Below are 21,391 nucleotides of genomic sequence, written 5' to 3'. Positions count from 1 at the left end.
CTCCAGCTTTCTTTAATTCCCTCAGTATACTGCATTCCCCTTGTGCTGCTGATCCTAGTGCAAAGTAGTGTTATGGAAAAGAAGCTGAAGCTAACATCACAATGCATGAATTATAATAATGTGTGATTGCTTTTGAAAAAAATTTTTCATCATATTATACATGTAAGGCTGAATTTTCAGATGCTGGAAATATGTAAATGTAAACTTGCTTGTTGTACACAACCTTATTTATAATGCTTTATAATTAGTATTCTGAAAGCATGTACCATAAAGTAGTTACCATAGCAATAGGTCTGTATAAACAGAGCACCTAACAGTCATGCTTGAAACATGCATGTTGTCCTTTGGATGGTACTGAGTATTAATGCTCAAATGGTTTGTTGGGCAGACACCAGTGTTAAGGTCCTTTAAAAATGTGTCTCAGAGACAGCACTGATCTCATCTGTTTCTCATGTACTTCTCTTATCCTTCATCATTCAGAAAAAAAAAAAAAACACAAGAGTGAAAAAAACCCAATCAAAATTAGATGAGAATAATTTTGTTCATTTTATAGGTCTTCTATTTTGCATTACAGTCCTTGAAAATAGATCTTTCTTACCATTTCTAATCCCTCTAAAGACAAATTCAGTTAGGCTCTACATTTCAGTAGACCTTTTCAGTACAGGATTGAGGGAGGAGTTAGCTCTGGGCAAGAACTTTGCTTCTGTATTTCTCAGATACCTGAAGCATCATGAATGGTGCTACAACTGAATAGTGTGTGCTTAGATAATTTTTTAGTGAAACATTGTGGTTTCAGTTTGTGACAGAATAAGTTTTTTTAAAAAAATTACCCAGACCAAATTTTGTTTGTAAGTAGTCTTCTTTTGTTCAGAATGAAATAAAGTTGGGTTTTTTTCTGAGAGACACTGTTCAGGACTAGATCACTAAAAATAAATTGGGTCTTATTGTTGTGATACTTGTGGCTGACTTTGGTCTTTTTGTGCTTGAGAAGAAATTTGGAACTGTTCTGTACTTGATCATGGTTATGGAAACACCTTTTCTTCCTGCGTGTGTTGTAAATAACTGTTGAGAAAAGATATTGAAAAATAGCTATATGTCAGCCATTAATATTTAAAATATTGAAAGGTGTAATAAGAAATTTATATTTGCTTTCTTTGTGGTCCTTTGAATAGTCATTCCATGTAAAGCACATCAAAGACATTTTCTTGCATCACTATTAGAGGTAACTTTCCCATTTGCTTTCTGCAATAGCAAAGGTTTCAGTGTATCCCAGATATGTCTTCTTGTAAACCAGTAACAGTATAAAAAATACTGAATATTTAGCAATGTGTGTAGTTCAGATAGGAAGAAAAATAACAGCAATTCTCTGTATGTAGCTAGGTTAGATAGCAGAGACCAGATCCTGCAATGACAACTAATAAGAACAGAAGAGATGCAAGAAAAAGCCCTGGGAAAATCTGCTCACATACCTGGAGCTTAGTCCTAGAGCTATCAAGCAAACTTGTTGCCCATCAAACAATGAGCAAGTAGAAGTTACATCACTTCTTCAGGCCTTAACCTCTACAAAGAAGCCAACACATGGTAATTTTGAGTGGTAGATTTAGCAGAACTCCTAAGTTGTCCAAGTGTGCTAACTTGTCTCCCAAAATTCTCTTGGTGACAAGAGAGAAAAATATGCTTCTCCAGAAAATCAGACCTCTTAAACTCTCTCTCTGAATACCTGTCAGGAGAAAACTAAGCCTTTCTTCAATTCTCCATATATAACTTCTTCACACCATTACAGTTCCTCTCAAGATACCATCCTTTCATGTGCTTCTTCTGTTGCTCCTTTGTCAGGCTTGTCAAGCTTTGTCAGGCTTGTCCTAGAGATCCTAGGCCACCTCAGACAGCACCAAATACTTTTAGTTTGGTGGGAAACTAAATCAAAGCTTCTTTAACTTTGCAGGATGCAGGAAGTTTAGGAAGATTGTCTGATTGACAAAAGTGTTACAAATGCCTGCCCCAGGGTTCACTGGATTCAACTTCAGTTGTCCAATGCTCCTTCTGTACAAAGAGGGGTTCTGAACAATGTAATTGAAACTGCAATCCAAAGTATGATTGTGGTATTTGTTCAATTAAAATAACCCAGGTATTGAGAGTGAGGGCAAGGAAAGTTAGGAGGCAAACCCACCACCAAAAAGTTGGAGTCTCAGCAAGCTCAATAGACTATATTGATGCCTTCACTGATTTCTGTCCTGTTAGTACCTATCCAAGCAACCACCTTGGATATCTTTACCATGTTGAAGGCTCTTCCCCAGGTGCAGTAGAAATACATAACTTTAAATGTTTTAAGGCAGGCATTTTACCCCATCATAAATGATGAGAAGTAATCTATGAGACATCTTATTGATGTTCAGAATACTTTCCTGAGTTAGGTTCTTGGTTAATAAGTAAATAACGCTTTTGCTAAAACTGGTATCCACTCTGCATAGTGCCATCTCCAAACACCATGGAATACAATCATAATAGAGGAAGAAAATGGAATTGGTTTGCATAAAGAACAAGAAAAATGAAGATCATCTTTGGGGTTTTCTGAACTCCTAGACCTAAGACTCTACCATCTTAATCAAAAATAGTTTTAATACTCACGTAAATGGAGTGAACATTTCTTTCTGGCAGATGACAAAAAAACTCTGGTGGATAAATATAGGGATAATGCTGTTAATACAGTTTGTAACCCTGCAAAAAGGAAACATTTATCCCATGTTAGTACTAGTTCTCCTAGAAATGTACAATTCAAAGCTGGTTTTCATTGATCAGATTTCTACATTTCCATAAATATTACTGTATTTTTCTTTTCTAGTCTGTGGCATTTTTATAGGCCAATCAAATATCCAGTATTACTAGGAGCCATTTAAAGTGAATGCCAGAACTACTAAGGAGTAATTTGAGAATTAGATCTATTTTTGTTAGTTGAAATGATCTTGCTCATATTGTATCGTACCTGGTGCTCAGTAATATGATAGCACCAGTACAAATAGGAAGATATCCGGTTTGAAGTTCTTAAATATCTGTTAAAAGTGGTGAGCAGTCCAAGCACATTAAAATTCCATTTTCCCCCATACAAGTGTTTGCTGCAGATGACCCCCACTGATCTTAAGTATATTTCTGTATCTGTAACTGAATAGAGGTTTTCCGTACAGCATGTTCTAATGGTACTCTGGCCTTTAGCCAACAAGGCACTGAATAAGGCTATTTTTAAAATACAGAAACTGGGAACAGCTGCAGCAATCAAATTTGATAAAAACAGAGAGGAACTTTGCTTTTTTCTTTTTTTTTTACGGTTTGTCCAAGTTTAGACTCCTTTCATAGAATGGCTTTTGTTCTCTTGGATGAAGGGGGTATAAGAGTAACACAGTGAAATCCTTTTGAACAAATAACTTTTAAAAGAATACAGATTAAAATAATGGGGAGCTTTTTGGTGTGGAAGCATGTTCAGTGCAATTGTACCTCAAAGTATTAAAAACATAAATCCAATAAAAAAAGAATACATTTTGTCTGCCAACCTTTACCATAAAATACTTATACATAAAAATCTCCCAAACTGGAAGATGAGATCCCTTGTTTCAAATTTTGAACATCTGAACACTGATATTTGGGAATAGTTTCTGAGTGGAAGTGATTTTATTTGAATGCTCTGGAGTGGGTTGGTTTTGGTTGCTGGATTTTTTTTCCTTCTTTTACCATTAATCAGAAAAGTTCTTATGAAGAACTCTCCTTTCCCTTACTAAGCTGGGGGAAAAAAGTTCACTTTAGGAAAAGTTTTACAAAGGTCTTCTGTGCACGTTAAAAAGTTTCATAAAATATTTAATTGTAAGGACTGATTCTTCCTTGTTTATCCTTCTGTTTTTTGGGGAGAAACTCATCATTCTGTGATTAATGAGAATTGGGAGATGATTGTGTATACAGAAAAAAATCCATTACACAGTAGTAGGCTGAGCTGTGTCTGTTAAATGATTCCATCTGAGGACAGAGCCTGTGTGCTAGACTGGTGCAAGATAAGATACTGGGTGAAATTCGAGTTCCACTGAAACTTACTGAGTAAGAATTATGCCACTAAATTCAGCAGAGAGAGGATTTTATTGATTGCATTCATTTTAAGTGACAAAACTAGCACTTTTGCATCTTACCCCATTATCCCGTGGGCTATTAAGTGCACCATCAATTCTGATGGTGGAGCAAAATTCTACTGAATTTCTCACATACGTTTAAATGTAGGTAATATATATCATTTGTGTGTGTCCACAGGTATAAAATGTGTTTGCATTTTTGTGTGTTTTTATGTACATAAAATATATGCCTAATTTATTATCACCACATCCGAGTATCTCTCCAGGGTGAGAATTGCATCAGTGATATATCTTCCTTCAAACTAAGAGGAAGGTTTAGCTTGTTTTGTTTTGTTTTAATATTAGGAAAACAAAATATGAAGACAAGAATAAAACCTAGAGAATCAATACTGGCATGAAATGGATGTATAGATCCACCTGAGATTTTAATGTTTAGAAGCAAACTCAGCAACATGAAATACTCAAAACAGGGTCACTTACCATAGGTATAGGACTTGATATATATCCTTGAAGTCAACATTAAGTGGGAGAACAGACTTCTGATAACAGAATGTTAAAATTCAGGATTTGCTGATTTATTTCCTGTGTCTGCTCCAAGCTTCACATGTGATCTTGGCCAGGTCAGTTCTGAAATCTCTTGTGCTTAACTTTATGTGGTAGAAATAATATTATGACTCTTCTGGGTCTACACACAATATATTCAGCTGAATATGCAAACAAATATTTTCCAGGACCTAAACATGTCTGTGTACAATTTTCACTTTGTAAAATGGACATAATAATATTATTTTTCCCCAATGCTTTGTCTGTTTTATTTGTCTATAAATTCTTGGAGAGGAAAGCTGTCTTTTGTATATGTCTGTGAATCAGTAACAAAACAGAGCATTGACATCATCTGGGCCTTGGGATACAACTCTGATATAAACAATTACAAATGTTGAGGCAAATGTTACTTCAGGTAGCTTCTCTAAAGGAAGACATAACAAAACCCAGGATGTACAGATTGCACAAGATTTACTAATTTTTTGTAACCAGGAATTTAGAAAAAGGTGTTCATTTGAAATCAGGAAAATATTATGACAGTAAACACATTTCTAGCATTTTTTTACAACAGTCCCTATCACTGCATATGGAAGCAACCTCACATTCCTGCATAATGGGTAACTGGAGATTTAATACATGCTGTGTTCTAGGAAGATACTGAAGCATTCATGTGGTGCAGAGCACTGAGCTTGGGAGTTTTTCAAGGATCCTCTGGCATCATACCAGCTTTCAAATTCTTATCCAGTATTTTAACTGGAACCAAAAAATTTCCAGAGTGATGATTACTAGGGTTTGATTACATTTAGTAAGCTATGGAGACCCTTCTCTTCGAAGACAAACTGCTGCCAGAGACAGATTTACCACTGACCAACAGTGTTTTTATGCAAATGTGCCTGAGTGAGTGCAGTAACCCCAAGTTATAATAGAGTCATTCAATCTCTTGCCAGGACAGCAATATTTATATATTGCAAAGATAGATTGGATATCAAAACCAGTTCCATTACAGAGGGAAACTTCTCTATGTAAATCAGTTTTTCTAATCACACCATGTTTCTTCCCACCCACCCCCTACCCCATTTTGTTTTCCTTGCTTTATCTTCATAGATGAATTCCAAATGTGTTTTTCTCTTGTGTGTTCACTCTGAATATTGAAGCATTCAGCTAATGCCAAGATAATGGATAACGTAAACTCATTAGGAAACTTTAAAGTCTCCAAGTGTGTTTCTCTGGGCCTTGGGAAGGGCTGTAAAGGGCTTACAGTCACATACAATGTTTTGTCTGCCACTTGTGCAAGTTTCTGTTTGAACTTCTCTTCTCCTGCTGCCTTGTGGGAAGAAATGGGCAGTCAGCTCCCTGGTGACTTTATCTCCCCATCAGGAATGAGTGCAAGGGGTCAGCTGCCCCTCTGCATGCTCGTCACCGTCTGCTGACAGCACTGCTCCCCTGGGAGAGCTGGCTTTGTTTACTGACAGGGCTAATAGGAGGAGACACGTGAAGTACTTTGGTTTGTGGAAGAGACAGGAGAGACATGGTGCTGTGAAAACATTCCCACACACTCTAATGGCGCATTCACATAGAAAACAAGCGAGAGTCTTCAGCTCTTTCACAGGGCTCAAAGTAGAACAAACGGCCTGGGGAACCCCAAGGCACCAGTCAGAAAACACTTTCCTAATGGACTGAGATGCTCTCTGGAATAGCTTACCTATGAGACCTCAGCTCTCCTTTAGGCAACTAAATGAATTGGTTAGAAAGAAAAACTGTTCAGTATCTGATAGTTGCTTTTGTTCACTCTTAGCTGTGAAATTCATCTTGAAAATCTAACATTTAGTTTCCTAAACCTAAACTAAGACTAATTATAATAGGTGAAACATATTGAAGAATTTAAGAATTTTATCACTTAAATCACCAATTATTTTGAGACATAAACTTTAAGGAGTTCAGAGATTTTAGAGGAGCTAAGATTTTTGGTTAGAGATAAGCTTTGTTGGAGTTAATTAAAATGAATGGGTAGGCCTTGATGAAGTTAAGAGTTAGTAATTAACTAGTAATTGATTTCTTGTCAACATAATGTTTGGTTAGCTGGCTTTATAATGAAGAATATAGAAACTGATAAATAGCTTTTAGGAACATAAGACAATTGTAGGCCTCCTCTGTTCTGAAACCAATTGAAGACAGGGAATGGGAGTTCTACCGAGGGTTCATTTGTCATAGTTGCATTGAGAAGGTAGAAAGGTCAGAACGAGGAAGACCTAATCTACTTCCTCATGATGGGATCCCTCCCCATGAAAGGGACCACCGACCCATTTCAAGGAACAAACTATGGATGCTTAATAGCTTTTGAACTGATTACCATACGAAGCTGGGGAATGGGATGTACCAAAGTTATGAATACGTATTTGTATTTTGGGCATTCAATACTTGTATGGATAAAAGGACTCTGTAATCACCTGTAAATCGCGGTGTGTATTTGGGAGCTATCCCTCATGCTGCCCAGCATTGCGATAAACATAGACTTTCTAACTTTAAACTGTTAGAGAGTCTTTGTCCATCACAGTTGGATATCGGTACTAGATCAATATCCATATTTTTAATAAATCAATTTCTCTTTGAAATAAAATCAGTAGAATGCAGAAAAAACACAAGAAAGAAATGCGTCCCTAAAAAGAAAAACATATTTTGCTTTATAGTTGTTAGAGACACAGAGACACAAGAATATAATTTGAGGATCAAAAAGAGTGACTTTCACAGTGAGGTCTCCAACACAATAGGGATACATGTCACAGAAGAGTACACATTATAAACTGTTTTAAGTGACAAGTGATGTTTAGTGAGTGGCTGCATTCATTATTCTCTGCTACACTTTATAAGACGCATAAGAAGTCAGCAAGAATAGTGATACTAGATCAAGCCACAAGTTGGTGTAGCTCAGTATCTGACCTCTAACACCAACCTGTATTAGAAATAAAGCATGAGAGAGCAAACTTACTGTGATTCTTTTTTGTCAAGCTATCCTACCGAATATGTATCATTTTTGATTTAAGTAATTTCAGTTTAGTGTGGCCTCATGGCATAACAAGATAGTATGTAAAAAGGATTTCCTGCTTTTCTAGAAGTACTATAAAACTCAGTTCTTGCATTTGTGAAATACTGAATTACATTACTGTCTTCACCTACTCCAGTGCACTTGGTATTTTGTCATCTTTCCTCCATTCATCTCCTCACTTCCTGAAGTATTTATTTTCATACAGAAGTTGCTCCATATTTGTTACCACATTTGTTCCTCTGTCATTTCCAGTTATTTTTCTTCCTCTGAATTGCTGAGTGAACTGGAACTACAAATTCCATATCTTACGGATGTACCAGTTGCAGTATTTGGTGATCATAAATTGAGCATGAGCTGATATTTTCATAGAACTTGCCACAGTAACTCCACAATGTTCATTCCAGCATGACAGTATCAATTATAGTCCAGCAAAATAAGCATATACACATGGAGACATACACACCATATTTATTTCCAAATGTTATATATATATGTATATAACAGTCTACATATCTGTAGTGAGTGCTCTTTCTCCTCATGGACATTAAGTTACATATATTGAACATGTATTGAACTTTCTGCCTTTGTAAAACCCCATTACTCAGAACTGTAAAATTCCTAAACTTTTTTTATAATTGGGTTTTGTTTTTCCTTCATTGAATCTTCATTACTCACTGTCTACTTCTATTTCCAGATTATTTTGGGGTGTATGTTGCGCAGTACAGAGGCCTGCATTGATCTTTCTGAAAAATCAGTGATAAACTTCCACCAGAGTGAAGAATGACTTCCCCTTTCCTATCTGTTAATTTAATAGAAGATCAGATCTCCTTTAACAGAGCTTACTTAGTCTCTTTCTAAGTCTTTGGTGGAGACCTTTTAAGAAGAAATATCATCCCATTGTTTATGTCTTGACTCTTTATATTCAACCAGTGTACCTATAGCCATGTAACATCCTTGAAGAGTGGGACTAAAATAGACACACTCCCTTTTCCACTTTTCACTCAAGTTCTTATCAAAGTCAATATATCTCAAGGATTTGCTGAAATGGATATGACTGTGCAAAAGCATCAGGTCAAATATATCAGCAAGGGCAGGAGTGTGAACTAATGCAGTCAATAATTGCATGTTATATTTGCTTTAGTTTTTACTGCTTCTGAAGGAAAGTTATGTCTAATTTAAGCTTGATTCTAAAAATATTCATATTTGGCCTAAAATAACTCCACTTTGGGAATGTGCCACTGCACATGTGAAGTTTTTGAAAGGCTTCACTTTTTTGGTAGATGAGAGTATTGTTCAGTTCCGTCTTCCAATGTTTAATATACCACATTTAATGAGAAGTACAGTATAGATCAAAGGGCAGGATTTGGCCCTTAGTTACCTTGCTGCTACTGGCACTAATCTCACAGGTCCTGAAAAATTATGAATCAAATATATATCCCTGAAAATGTCACTATTCTGAATATTGCACATATTGCCGGAGCTGTCAGAAATAAAAATCTGTTCTTAATTATTCTTCCATTTTAAAAAATAATAATTTTCTAATGGTCAAGTGAATAGGAATTTGATGTTTTCTTTGGCTAAACATTTTAATGATTTACTACATCTAAAAAGTTCTATGTGCCTTTATAATATATAAATTTTTGAAAATGAGTAGTTCTTTCCCAGTTAAGTCTCTGTGGCTACCAAGAAAAGCAGCATTTATTTAAATCTCACTTAAGTTTAAATGTTACTTATGGGAAACATTTTAAGAAAAAAAAATGCAATGGAAAGCCAGACATACAAAATTAGGCTTACATGTGTTACGTGGATGCAAGCTATAAAAATATATAGCTAGAATTAATGATATTGTACATTTTAAACTTTTGACTGTCTTATTGTTTTCCCTTAATGGAAAAGAACATTGTTTATTTTTTTCTTCATTAGTATTATATGGAACTGATTTCATTGTGATGAAAAAATGAATAAAGCAGAAAATATTAAGAAACTATAAGAAGAAAAATGAAGGCTTTGGATAGCATCAGATTTTCTGCTGGAAACAGAATAATCCAGATCATAAATCCTATTTGCTTTTAATATATTTTTTCCCTCATCACAGTACTTCTTTCAGTTAATTACCTTCATTGAAAGCCCAAAGAAGTGAACAGAAAAGACTCCCATTGAAACTTTGGAATAGTCTCGTGGATACGATTTTTAGCATGAAATTTTACCTTTATTAAGGCTTGAGGGGTTTAAAATACACAGAGTAATGTGGTTTCCTTTCTTTGTTTTTTTTCAGTGTGATGATATACTCTAACATTTTATCTCAATGCTTTGCTTCACTGAACAATGTACCTTTTGGAAACATCGATGTTAACAGCCAATTTATAAAATACACATATTATACAGCTAGAAAAGAAATGTTTCTTTTTCTTGTCCTTTTGGTCATGGCACCATGTATTTATGCAGGAGAATACAAATCATTTCATGCAAAACACCCTAGTTGATTCTGGATAATATTTCATTACCTTGCTTGGTTGCTTCTCAAGGCAGACTGCTTATTACTCCTTAGGTATCTGTTTGTACCTGAAATTCTACACAGAACTTTTCTTACTCCTTGAAGTCAAGTAAACTAATTTTTATTTAAATAGTTTTTGAAGTTTAATGCCAAAGTACTGTTTAGTCAAAAAGAAGTGTGAAACAAACAACATATAACTGAGTGCAAACAAGCATGACAAATTTGGAAGGCTAGGTGGATAGTTAATGTTTTTTTCTGCCTTTTTGCATTGCATCTCTGTACTAATTAAGACGCTGATCCAATGCAAAGTCTCATCATAATAATGCATGCATGTAAAGACTGAATTAGAGTTGTACACGTTGTCTGGGAAGTACTGTATAGAAGAGGACCCAATAGGGTCTGGAGCACTGACTTTTTCTTTACAGATTTTAAATATCTGTTGAAAAAATAAAAAGCATAAATTTCTGCACTGTAAACATCTCATTCTTTGTGTGTCAAGTAATCAAAATGAAGGAATATCTTCTATTTTCTCATATAATGAAATTATTTCTTTCGTCTTCATGTAACCATGGATATAATTATTCTATTTCAGAATAATTTTGGTTAGGATATTGTAGAATTGTGAGACAGCAGGGCCCAGTTGTGTCCAACTTAAAGCTGTAATTCTCCTTAGGAATAATAATTTTGCCTCTTCTGTTCTCCACATCTTTTATTGTCAGCTTGTCTTCTGATGGTTCTCATTGGTCAATATGGCTGCTTTCAAAGTGCTGACAAGCCAAAATCTGGATTTTTTTCAACTTTTGCAGATCTAAGTGACCAGCTTATGGAAGTGGTGGGTCTGGAAGGAGCCATGGAGATGGGACAGATATACACAGGTCTGAAAAGTGCTGGAAGACGGCTTGCCCAGTGCTCATCTGTTGTCATTAGGTATCAGCAGCTTTAATTTACACTGTGGTGTTGGAGTGAAACTGAAGAGTTTTATGTATTGACTTTCTTTTGTAGTTTAACAGTCATAATTATAATTATTATTTCTTGTGAAAGTATCATTTTTGTATATGGAATTAATTTATTCCATCTACATTCTATGCCCATACATCTTCCTTTCTTTAAATGTGTCAAAAAGCTAAAAAGAGGGTGTTTCCATTCAATCTTCATATGTTGTATTCAAGCGCCATTTTGTCCAATGAAGAAGTATTGTCAAGCATTTGGAGCAGAAGGAATAAGGCATGAACATCTTGGGGCTTATTGTTGACATATACTCCATGCAATTTCAAGCCAAAAGTAATTTAGCATTACTTTGTCACATTTTTAACCCATTTATAATGCATACCACACCAGGGAATAGAAGTGTGTAATTAGTAATTGTAAAGCACTTTTTGATCTGTGGAAGTCAAAGTGCTCTGTTTTTAATTTATTTGTTATTTACTGAATTCTGAAAAGCCACTATTATTAAATCTGTTGGTGTGTGTGAGCCGATGATGGTGGAATACTCTAATTTCATTGTGTTTTATCATTTCTAAGATAAGAACATTCACAATAGAGTAAACTTGAATTAGAACACAAGGAAAAAGTAATTATTCTATCTTTTGGATTAAATAAGGACTGAAAAGGAATTGACCATCTCTTTTTCAGTCAAGAATTCCTCAGTAAGAATTTTCCAAAATTTATTAAACCCATAAGCTCTGCACTTATGAGCCTAAAACAGAAGAGCAACAATAAAAAAATAAGTAGGAACCCTTCCTGAACTATAAACTGAGAGCTCATTAAAAATTCTTCCTTCATTTATGGCCATAGGTGATAAGGGATAATTCCATGAAATGTTAGTTTGTTTTCAAAAAAACATCCAAGCCAGAATTTCCATTGACCAACATGAGTCACTAATTTTTCCATTATTAGATTTATCCCCTCCATGCTATTGCTAATAGTTATTATACAAAAATACAGGGTTGGAAAAGACCATAAATGTAGTATTTTTTTTTTTTCTGTTCTCATTTTGCTACACTTTTCTTAATGTGACACCCAGAACTGGAGAGGGAATACCGTCTGTATCTTTCTGTTGAAATCAGTGCCCCTTTGCTAACAATTTAAATTTATAACATGGCATGTTAAAGACTCTGAATATAGTGCAAACTTCATTCTCTGTGAGTGTTCTGTCTAACTCAGACACAGTGATTGTAGTAAGTGGTGATGATAGACCTGAAATTTATTTCTCATTTCCTTCATAGTAGAATAATATATATACTATATATTATTATTGTTATTGTGTCATTCACTCATTATTTCACAAATTACAGACTCTTCTTCCATGAAAGAGTAGTCTATTACTAGCAAGATGCATTAATATTTGCCATGTTTTTGCTTTGTATGTTGAAAATCAGACTAAGCTTTTTAAGTTGATTATGTTACATTTGTAAGCATATTGAGTCATACTGGAAATTCCAAAGGAGTTTAGGGTGAATCAGGGTTACATCTGTATGCCATCACATATGTGCCTTTTTCATAAATACATTTATCAATTTTTCTAGTTTCTTTTTCTTATATTATGAAATTTGTACCTTTAGGACCAGCAAGTCTCTGCCTATGCAGATAGATGGAGAACCTTGGATGCAAACTCCTTGCACGGTAACTGCAACTGATTATTTTTCTTTCTCTTCTTTTCAATGGTAGAAATATTTCTCTTATGTTTAGAAGACAACTGTTTTCATCAGTATTAACTCAGTTTTCTTAAATAACATCTTCACCAACTGTTTTTATATACTTTAGTACTCCCTGCATTTTCAATTTGTCAGTCTGAATTCAAACACAGGTTAGAGTGGAATAAAAAGACATCTATTTCAGAAGTTTGGAAAATACTTGAAGAGTGCAGTTTCAGTATTCCTTTACCCAATATGGCAATTTATTTATGATGGTGTATCAGATTTTGGCTCTCTATTGCTGAGGAAAATTCAATCTTTGTTTTGATGCTAAAATGTAGAGAGTAACTAATGTTAGTCTTAAAAATTTAGAAAGCTTTTCTATTGTGTTTTTGAGAGTTCATATCAAGAAAGTTTTAAATAAAGCTGAAGTCTTAACTGTTCTGCTTCAATTACACAATAGGACGAATATTTTTTAAGTCCTTACAGTTTAAGGGGTAAATAAAGGAAATTAATTAGTTTCTTGTTTCAGTACCCACACATTGGAAGTGAGGGCATACAAACATCAATTTGCATAGGTTAGGATGGCCTAGGCTAGGATAAGAACTTTCTCAGAAAAGGTTCTTTGAGTGACTCTTTAGAGACAATGCAAGAAAAGGTGTATCTGTAAGAACTCTCCGTTTTCATCTCTCTCCAATAAATTATAGAGCCTAACCAGGCCTTCAGAGAGGAGGCTGATGAAATCAAAGTTCTTTATTGTCCTGTGTAATCATATTAATATGTTTTCTTATTAAGTTCTACTAATTTTGGTTACCTAAAGAGGACCTGTACTTTTAAGTAGATGAATTGCTTGCAGTAGATGAATAGCCTTGCAGCTTGTAAATATGACAAAATAGTACTGTAACAAGGAAGAAATCCCACTACAAATGGGAGCAATTTTCAAGAAAAGGGTACTGAATTCCTTTCATGAGCTTTATGTCTCTGGTAGAAGTAAAAGTTAGGCAAAAAATAAAAGTGGTAATGTTCAGGAAGGTGCTAATAGGTGTGCAACTGACATTATATGGGTTAGGATGGCAGAAGAGGGTTGTGGTAGTTCATGCTTACCAGATACACCATAGAGTACAGCTGAACAGTGGGAAGGATGCTGAGTTCTCATTCTCTAGGGAAGTGCTCAGATTCTGCAATGTGAGGAGAACCATAGAAACACATACTGTGTGAAGGCAGAACAGTGGGGGTTTTATGAGATTTGTTGTGGAAAACCTTTTGGAGTTAAGAGATATCATTATCTTTACCTCTTCTACAATGATGGCTCAGTGCAGAGCAATAGTACTGAACCCAGCAGTTACTTGTTCAGGAAAAAGACATGGAATTTTTCAGTTGCCAGATTACACAAGAGAACTTATGGAAGGTTGCTGGCAATAACATGTGCTAATTTTTTTTCTGTCCTGATGCTTGGTCTGTGCAGAATCCCTGTTATCTGATTGATAATGCTAGCAGAAGCTACCTGTGCAATTGAGAACAAACCTGGGAAGAAAGACAATTCTTACATTTCAATTACTGCCCTGAGGAAACAGTAAATTACTATTGACAATTACTGCTGTCCAGTTTTAAATGGGATAGAAATGGCATATACTCTTCTGAGGAACCTATTCTTTTTGCTTTACCATTGTTTTAAAAATATACTTGGTGCTGTGTAAGAAAACCATGCTGTTGAATGTACTTGTTTAGTCTTTGAGGAAAAAATACATGAACTATATGCTATACCAATGCACTTCCATGAATTAGATATAGAAATATTAATTTTTGTTATTTTATTCATTTTTGTGTTTTGGGGTTTTTTTGTGCTGAGGAGCTTCAGTATTTAGTGTAATAGCTCCTTGCATCTTTGTATGATGTACCACACTCTGTTTCCTACATCCTACAAAGTAAAAAACATATATGGTCCAACCTCTTTCCTCCCCACTAAGTCTAACTACGGTAGAGTTTTTTCTTTCAGTTCTCTGCAAAGTAGCTAGGAATTCTTCCTTAGATAATAGGAAGATAATATCCACCTATGTCCTTAGACATAGGTAGATATTAGGTTTTCTCTCAACCAAAGATCAAGATTTGACATCTGAGTTTGTGCTTCACAATGATCTTTGTTTGGAAGCCAAAAGCGTACTTGATCATGGAAATACCAGGGTGATATCTGTGATGTGTATCCAAACCAGAGTCTATACCAAACCTCCAGAAAATAAAAATAATTCTTTAGGCTTAGTCAGCTATGTAATCAGTCATTTGAGCCAGCAAGGGCTCAAATTTCAGAAAACTAATAAGGAGGCCAATATAAAAATCATTAGGTTTGTCTTTTTTTAGAGAAAAAACTGTCATTTTCTCCCAAAATGAAATCAAATGTATAGTGACACATTTTTAAATGAAAAAAAAAAAATCATCATGGCCAGATAAAGAACTCTCTATAAAGTTCCCTAGACACTTGTGATAATTTGGCTTTCCTTTCCTTTTGCCTCTTAGGAAGTTTCTTTCTCTAGTCATTATAAGAAATTGAGGCCTGTATATAAAGATGCTGCCGTTCCTGCATTGTGCAGAGACATGGGGAGACATTCCCAGGCTACCTCTTTTCTCATTAGGATGCTGAGGCAAGGCACTTATTAGTTTACTGGCTATGTTGTTTGAAGGAAAAAAGCTGTGTTTGGATATACCATCTCACTAGTTTTAGGAGAGAGAAGTCTGCACCTTGTTAGGTTGCACACATCAGTGAGACACAGCAGCTGAGCCTCAGGTTTTTGATTCTTTTGTGTTCCAGCCAGAAAGCTATTGTTAGAAAAAAAAACACAAAAAAAAACAAACAGCAAAAAACAAAACCTGCTATCTTTCCCCCTTCAACTGTCTTTTATGAAGTTGAAATAACACACTTTATTTTGGTATCTTAGGAATTTTAGTAGTGTTAAGGACTGACCTATAAATATTACAGAGACTAAGTGAGAAAGAAGTTCATAGAATCAGCATGTATTGAAACAACTCTTACCCGGCTTGCAAGTTCTTAAACTCAAAAGTACTTTTCTACATTGTTTCAGGTTTTGATATAAATGAGAGTATTTTCCAAATGATTTTTCAAGAAATTAAGTTCAACCTTATCAAAATTCTCCTGCTTTTCTATTATGCCCATTTAGGAAAACAAGTTTGGCCTCAAATCCCTATTATGTGTAGGATACAGCCTGCACATGCAGGCTTGGAAGTTTACTTCCCGTTGAAGGAACCAACAGGCTTCTCTTTGTGGCTTCTCCTTTCTGACTGGGAAAAAACTTTCACACAAACAGCATGATTTGCTGACACTGTCCTTTCTCATGCATATGGAGGCCATGCTCCTCCAAAATGATGCTGTGAGCTCTGAGAAAATATTGTGGAATGTTGTAGATAATGCAGTGGTTCTCCAGAAGCTGTGATCTGTGATTTTTTCTTTCTGTGGTCAATTTTAGGAGTAAACAAATAGTTGTGTGTTTCTTTTAAATCTTTTATGATACATTGCTTATGCACCTATCATCCATACAGGAGAGCAGGTACACACTCATGTAGGTTCTGTGCATTCTTAGAAGTGTGAGTGGCTTAGTGTAAAAATCTGTCATCCAGAATTATTTAGTATGTTGAACACATGCAGAATGCAGTGTCTAACAATGTCAGTCTGCTCTGGTATTACAAGATGAAGCATCTGAGCATCAAATTGTATTGTTTTCACTGTTTTTTTATAGAAGACTCTTTGGGAGAAGGAAAGATGATAATGTTAATATTATGTTAAACATCTTGTCTGATTAGCTGAGGAAGAAATTCTATCAGAGCTCTCCCAGACAAATATAGCAACATGAAAGATATCTATGGTTTCACCTGATCTCCAAACAGGTCATTAATAGTAATGAAACTTCAAAGACTCTCAAGTTAATTCAATAAACTTCTAGCTTTAGCCATCAGGGTTTTTTTAAGAAAAGTAATCTTTCAATTTAGCTACATAAATTATTAGCAATGTTTTGAAAAAATCTATAACAATGTTCCATCCTAATTAGAAATAACTGCAATTTATGTTCTTTCATCTATTCCTGACTTGCTTGGCATGATATCTGAAAGAGTGTCAAGCTTCTAGAAACACTAGATTAAAAGTAGAAGAAAGAAATGTCTATAGAAGATGCAAGAATATTGCTTAAATAAAGAAACAAAAATAAAAACCCATAGTCAGAGCTCACCTAATGGATTACCAGAAACACAGTTTCACAGGTATCTGAGACACAGTATTTTCAGAATTGTTTCCTGATTGTTTACTGATAGTTTGACTAAGTAATGGAATAATGTTACACAAAATTAGTATTTCAAAACACTCTCATTTGAATGTACCTTAAAAATAAGTTTTGAATGAGTGATTTCTCTCTAGTTTTTCCTTTAGTCCCAGGAGAGGTGATGAGCCAGGGCACAGGGATCCTACTCTCCTGTAGTTAAATACAGAAACAAGAACTTAAACCAAACCAAGCTTTTGTTAATAATCACTGTGTGCCAGAGCTAGGTGAGAAAACTAAAAGAGAGTTACAGATTTGCTTTTATATGGATCCATTGTCTCAAATACCTCACACATCACATCAAGCAGCTGCAGCTGTATTCTAGACTCTGTAAAGTATCTTTTTTCCATGTCTCTGGTTGTACCAGTATTTTCTTATCAGTCCTTTATAATGAGAGAATTTGACCTCCTGCATCTGCCACTTTAGAGCAAACAGGAGCTGGGTCCTAGATATGGTGGCTGATTTCAATAGAATGTTAGCCAATTGCTACCTAGTTAACCCAAAAATGGAAATCACTAGAGAAGATTTTTGATGATATATGAAAATGCTGCACTTTTTTTCCTCTTTGAGTAGCAGTGTGCATTCTGTTCCAAGGCCAGATTGATTTATTGAGTTTTTAACATTTTACTTTGCAGCTGGGCATTATTTTTTGTGGTCACAGGTACACTGCACTTTAATTATTTTTGTTTATGTATGCATATTTTTTTCTTAATTTCACAACAGTAGTTTTTGTAATTGACAAAGCAATTTACTGCATGTGTGCTTTCTGCACCCCAGACAAATACTCTAGCATGTAGTGCACCTTTCTTTCCAGTTCAGATTGTTAAGAAAAGAATTAGTTGTGACTAATTGCCAATTAATTTGCAGTGGTTTTAGGGAGGAGGGGGAAAAACAATTGCACCTACTAATTAAAATTTAAAATATTCCAGAGTGTCATCTTTAGGTATCTGTGGAATACATAATTTCCATTTTAGTTCTGCACTGGATTTGTAACAACCCAGTGCTGACAGCTCTATTAATTTAAAACCTCAGCGATACCTATTAGTACAAAACATGAAAAAAATGCCATTAATCATTTATTTTAATTTTGCAGCTCTGTCATTTTCTCAGTATGTTTAAAAATTATGATGACACTGTAACGTTTTCCAATCTACCTGTGTGAAGGGGAAACGGATCACACTACTTAGGAGAGAGACTAGAGTATATTATTAGAGCTTAATTAATGCCAAACTGATTAGATTTGATTGCACCTTGCACAATAATATTGTTTAGAAATTTATTTAAGATGTGTTGCATAACGCTTTTAAAACAACTAGTCTAGATCTGAGAGATTTTGCCCGAAATGCCACATGATGCAAGTCACAGGTTAATTTTTCTCAGCAGTGCCTACATTCTATCACTCTGATTCATAACACGATTCCCCATACACTCTTGATCACCTAAGGAAGATAAAATTATTTGGCACTCCTGTGATGTAGAGGAGTTGCATCTCTCCATTTCCTGTAAGAGGAGCAGCCTTTGGGTATCTAGACTATGAGAAAACCCACTTACCCTCAAAACAACCAACATCTAAACCCTGCTGAAAAAATGTAAAATAGTGGGGGTTTTTTTCTGGAAGTTTTTTCCCTCTGTCTTTTAAATACAGTAATATGTTCTTTAACCTTAATTGAAATATAAGCAGAGCTGATTAGCTCTTTCCAGTTTTCTGTTGTCAGCTAGTGCAATACTTTAGAACCTGCATTTATAGCACCATGTCTTCTGAAATAGTAAATAGTAAATGTTTAGGCATTCTTTGAAGCATAAAGTTAACCAGCATATACTGCAGAAAAAGGAACATGAAAGTAAAACTGACTGACCTAAAAGATACTGTTATCATGCTAAAATTTTTTATGCTGACTGCATTTCATTTAGTGGATGTTTATGTGGCTTCAAGGCAATTTTGAAACTCTGACTGCTCCTAAAACAAATAAAGACCTGGTTTATGCATTTTGAAGTATTTTTAGTATCAAAAATTCAGGCTTATCACAAAATTTTCTATGACATATAGGGAGATATTATCATCTCTTCTTTTGAGAATTATGATCTTTCAATTTGACCTGGTGTTTATTGCCACGAATACAATCAATGGACATACTTTCTAATACTGGAAAGGTAATTTCAGCAAATGCAAGATTTTTCTGCTAGATAAATATTTACTATATATACCAACCCTCATGGGATAAAATCTTGGCTTCAGTTAGTGAATAAGAGGTTTGTCATTGGCTTCAACATTTTAAGTTTAGCCTAGAAGGTTGTGGAGCGGGCTTACAACAAAAATCCATGGTATCCTAGCAATTCAGGTGTCTATGGAATTACCCCCGAAATGGAATTCTATTATTTTCTGATTTTGTCTATTTTTAAATATAAATTTATGTCAAGTATGTAAAATAATTTCTTGTTTGTTTGGGAATTTTTGTTTGTTTGTTGGTATTTTTTGTTTGGGTCGGGTTTGGTTTTTTGTTGTGGTTTTTTGTTGTTGTTGTTTTTGGGGGGTTTTGTTGATGTTTGTTTGGGGGAAATTGTTGTTTTGAGGTTTTTTTTGGTTAGCTAGGATTTTTTGGGGTGGTTGTGTGTTTGCCTGGGTTTTTTGTTTTTCTTCCAGCAGCAGTTCAGGCACTCAATGTTTAAAATGTTCTTTATATTACCCTCAAGTTATTACATCTTTTCAATAAATTGAGTAAGTGATCTCAAAAATTGTTTTCCAGAATTGCGTAGTAATTTCTATAAGTATATATTATCAACTCCTAAAAATACATTAGTTAAGGATTTTAGCTTTCTGGATTTTTGTCTGTGCAATCTCTTTTCCTCATGTGCATGTGCATATGTAACTCACAGGTAAATCTAGGAAACACTAAAAATTTTAAAGAAGGGTCTTTTTTAAAACTTATATAATTTTGTTTCTGCTAAAAAAGACATGAAGATGCTTGCTGAATGGAAGAGAAACTGAAAGGTAAATGTTAGTCTTTAGACCCTTCCCTGGACACACACACACACAGAATCTCTATAGAGCTGTAAGTAGGAATTTTTAACTTAACAAAGTCTCTGTTGCTTCTAAGTAAAGATATCTCTCTCTTTCTTTCTTTTGCTCTCTTTTTGTCCTCCCACAGAGCAATTTCAATGTTAGGCCCTACTTTGACCTACAACACTATTTTTCTGTCTGAGATCCTCAGTGCTTATTCCCATCTTGAAGTGAGCACTGTCACTTGTCACCCAAACTCACAGCTCCAGCTCTGGCAGTGCTGCCAGTATGAGAACAGAAGCAGAAGTGAGAGACCAGGGCAGAATTGCAGTGCCTGAGAGTATTGAGAAAGACAAAATTAGCCTTCTTCAGGCAAAGTACTGCAATGGTTCAGAAACATACTGATCTTTTTTCATCAGCCAAAAATAAGATGTTTCAATTTATTTAATTTTTTAGGGTAGGAAAGTGAGGAATTGATGTTTATCATTGTTAACCAATGCAATGTTAATAGACGCTATCATGACTAAGTGAAAAAATATACTTTAAATTTACACTTTATTGTGGCATTTTCAGAATGCGAAATATTTTACACCATTGGAATTGTGCTTATTCATAACAGCTGAAAATGTTTCTTGGAGAGAGTCATATAGGACTGATCCCCACGCATGGTAGTGGTTAATCATGTTCAGGCATGTTAGCTGATCTCAGCTGATAGGAAGTAACATACTGAAGAGGTTGTGGTCTCTGAAACAGATGGCTCAAGCCAAGAAAGAACATTACAAATGATAAACATTTACTCAGTATGTAATTGCATTCATCCTGAGGAGCGCTGAACAGCCCCAACCCGACATGCAATCTGTACGGGGTCTCAGGATTACCTCACCCCTTCCTACTAAAGCCATCTTTTGAGCTTTGCTCTTTTATTCACTTTAGGATGGAATTACTATGTTTTACCTCAGAAAGGAAACTTAAAGGCATTCCTACTGCCACATCATGGCCAAATCTTGCAATAAGCAAGATTTTACCCTTTATGACTTGAAAAATTCACTCACACCAGCTGTAGGTTACTTCATGTCATGATCCTCAGGATCAGGTTGATATCATCACTGCTCCTGATCCCCAAAATACGTCTTATGAAGCATGTGGAAGTTACAAAAATAGGCAATTTTCCAGGACCAGATCATCAGCTGGTACTGACATCAATTGAATAATGCCAGTTTACCCCAACTACAGATTTGGCTTCCAAGTGATG

At 35.1% G+C, this 21,391-nt stretch overlaps 1 protein-coding gene across 6 annotated transcripts in view; it reads left to right on the top strand.

Moving 5' to 3' along the window:
* Positions 1-21,391, top strand: part of DGKB (diacylglycerol kinase beta) — a 378,935-nt gene that overhangs the window by 353,627 nt on the left and 3,917 nt on the right. For all 6 annotated transcript variants that reach the window (XM_071429110.1, XM_071429109.1, XM_071429111.1 and 3 more), the window contains 2 exons: positions 10,996-11,116; positions 12,751-12,811. In XM_071429110.1, coding sequence (XP_071285211.1) covers positions 10,996-11,116; positions 12,751-12,811 — 182 coding nt within the window. The remainder of the gene's footprint in view (positions 1-10,995; positions 11,117-12,750; positions 12,812-21,391) is intronic.

Source organism: Agelaius tricolor, unplaced genomic scaffold (assembly GCF_023055355.1).
Source record: "Agelaius tricolor isolate 1412-34295 unplaced genomic scaffold, bAgeTri1.0.p SCAF_6, whole genome shotgun sequence".
In the NCBI taxonomy this organism is placed as follows: Eukaryota; Metazoa; Chordata; class Aves; order Passeriformes; family Icteridae; genus Agelaius; species Agelaius tricolor.
The sequence above is the reverse complement of the archived record's forward strand: the minus strand, read 5'-3'. Positions and strand labels throughout refer to the sequence as shown.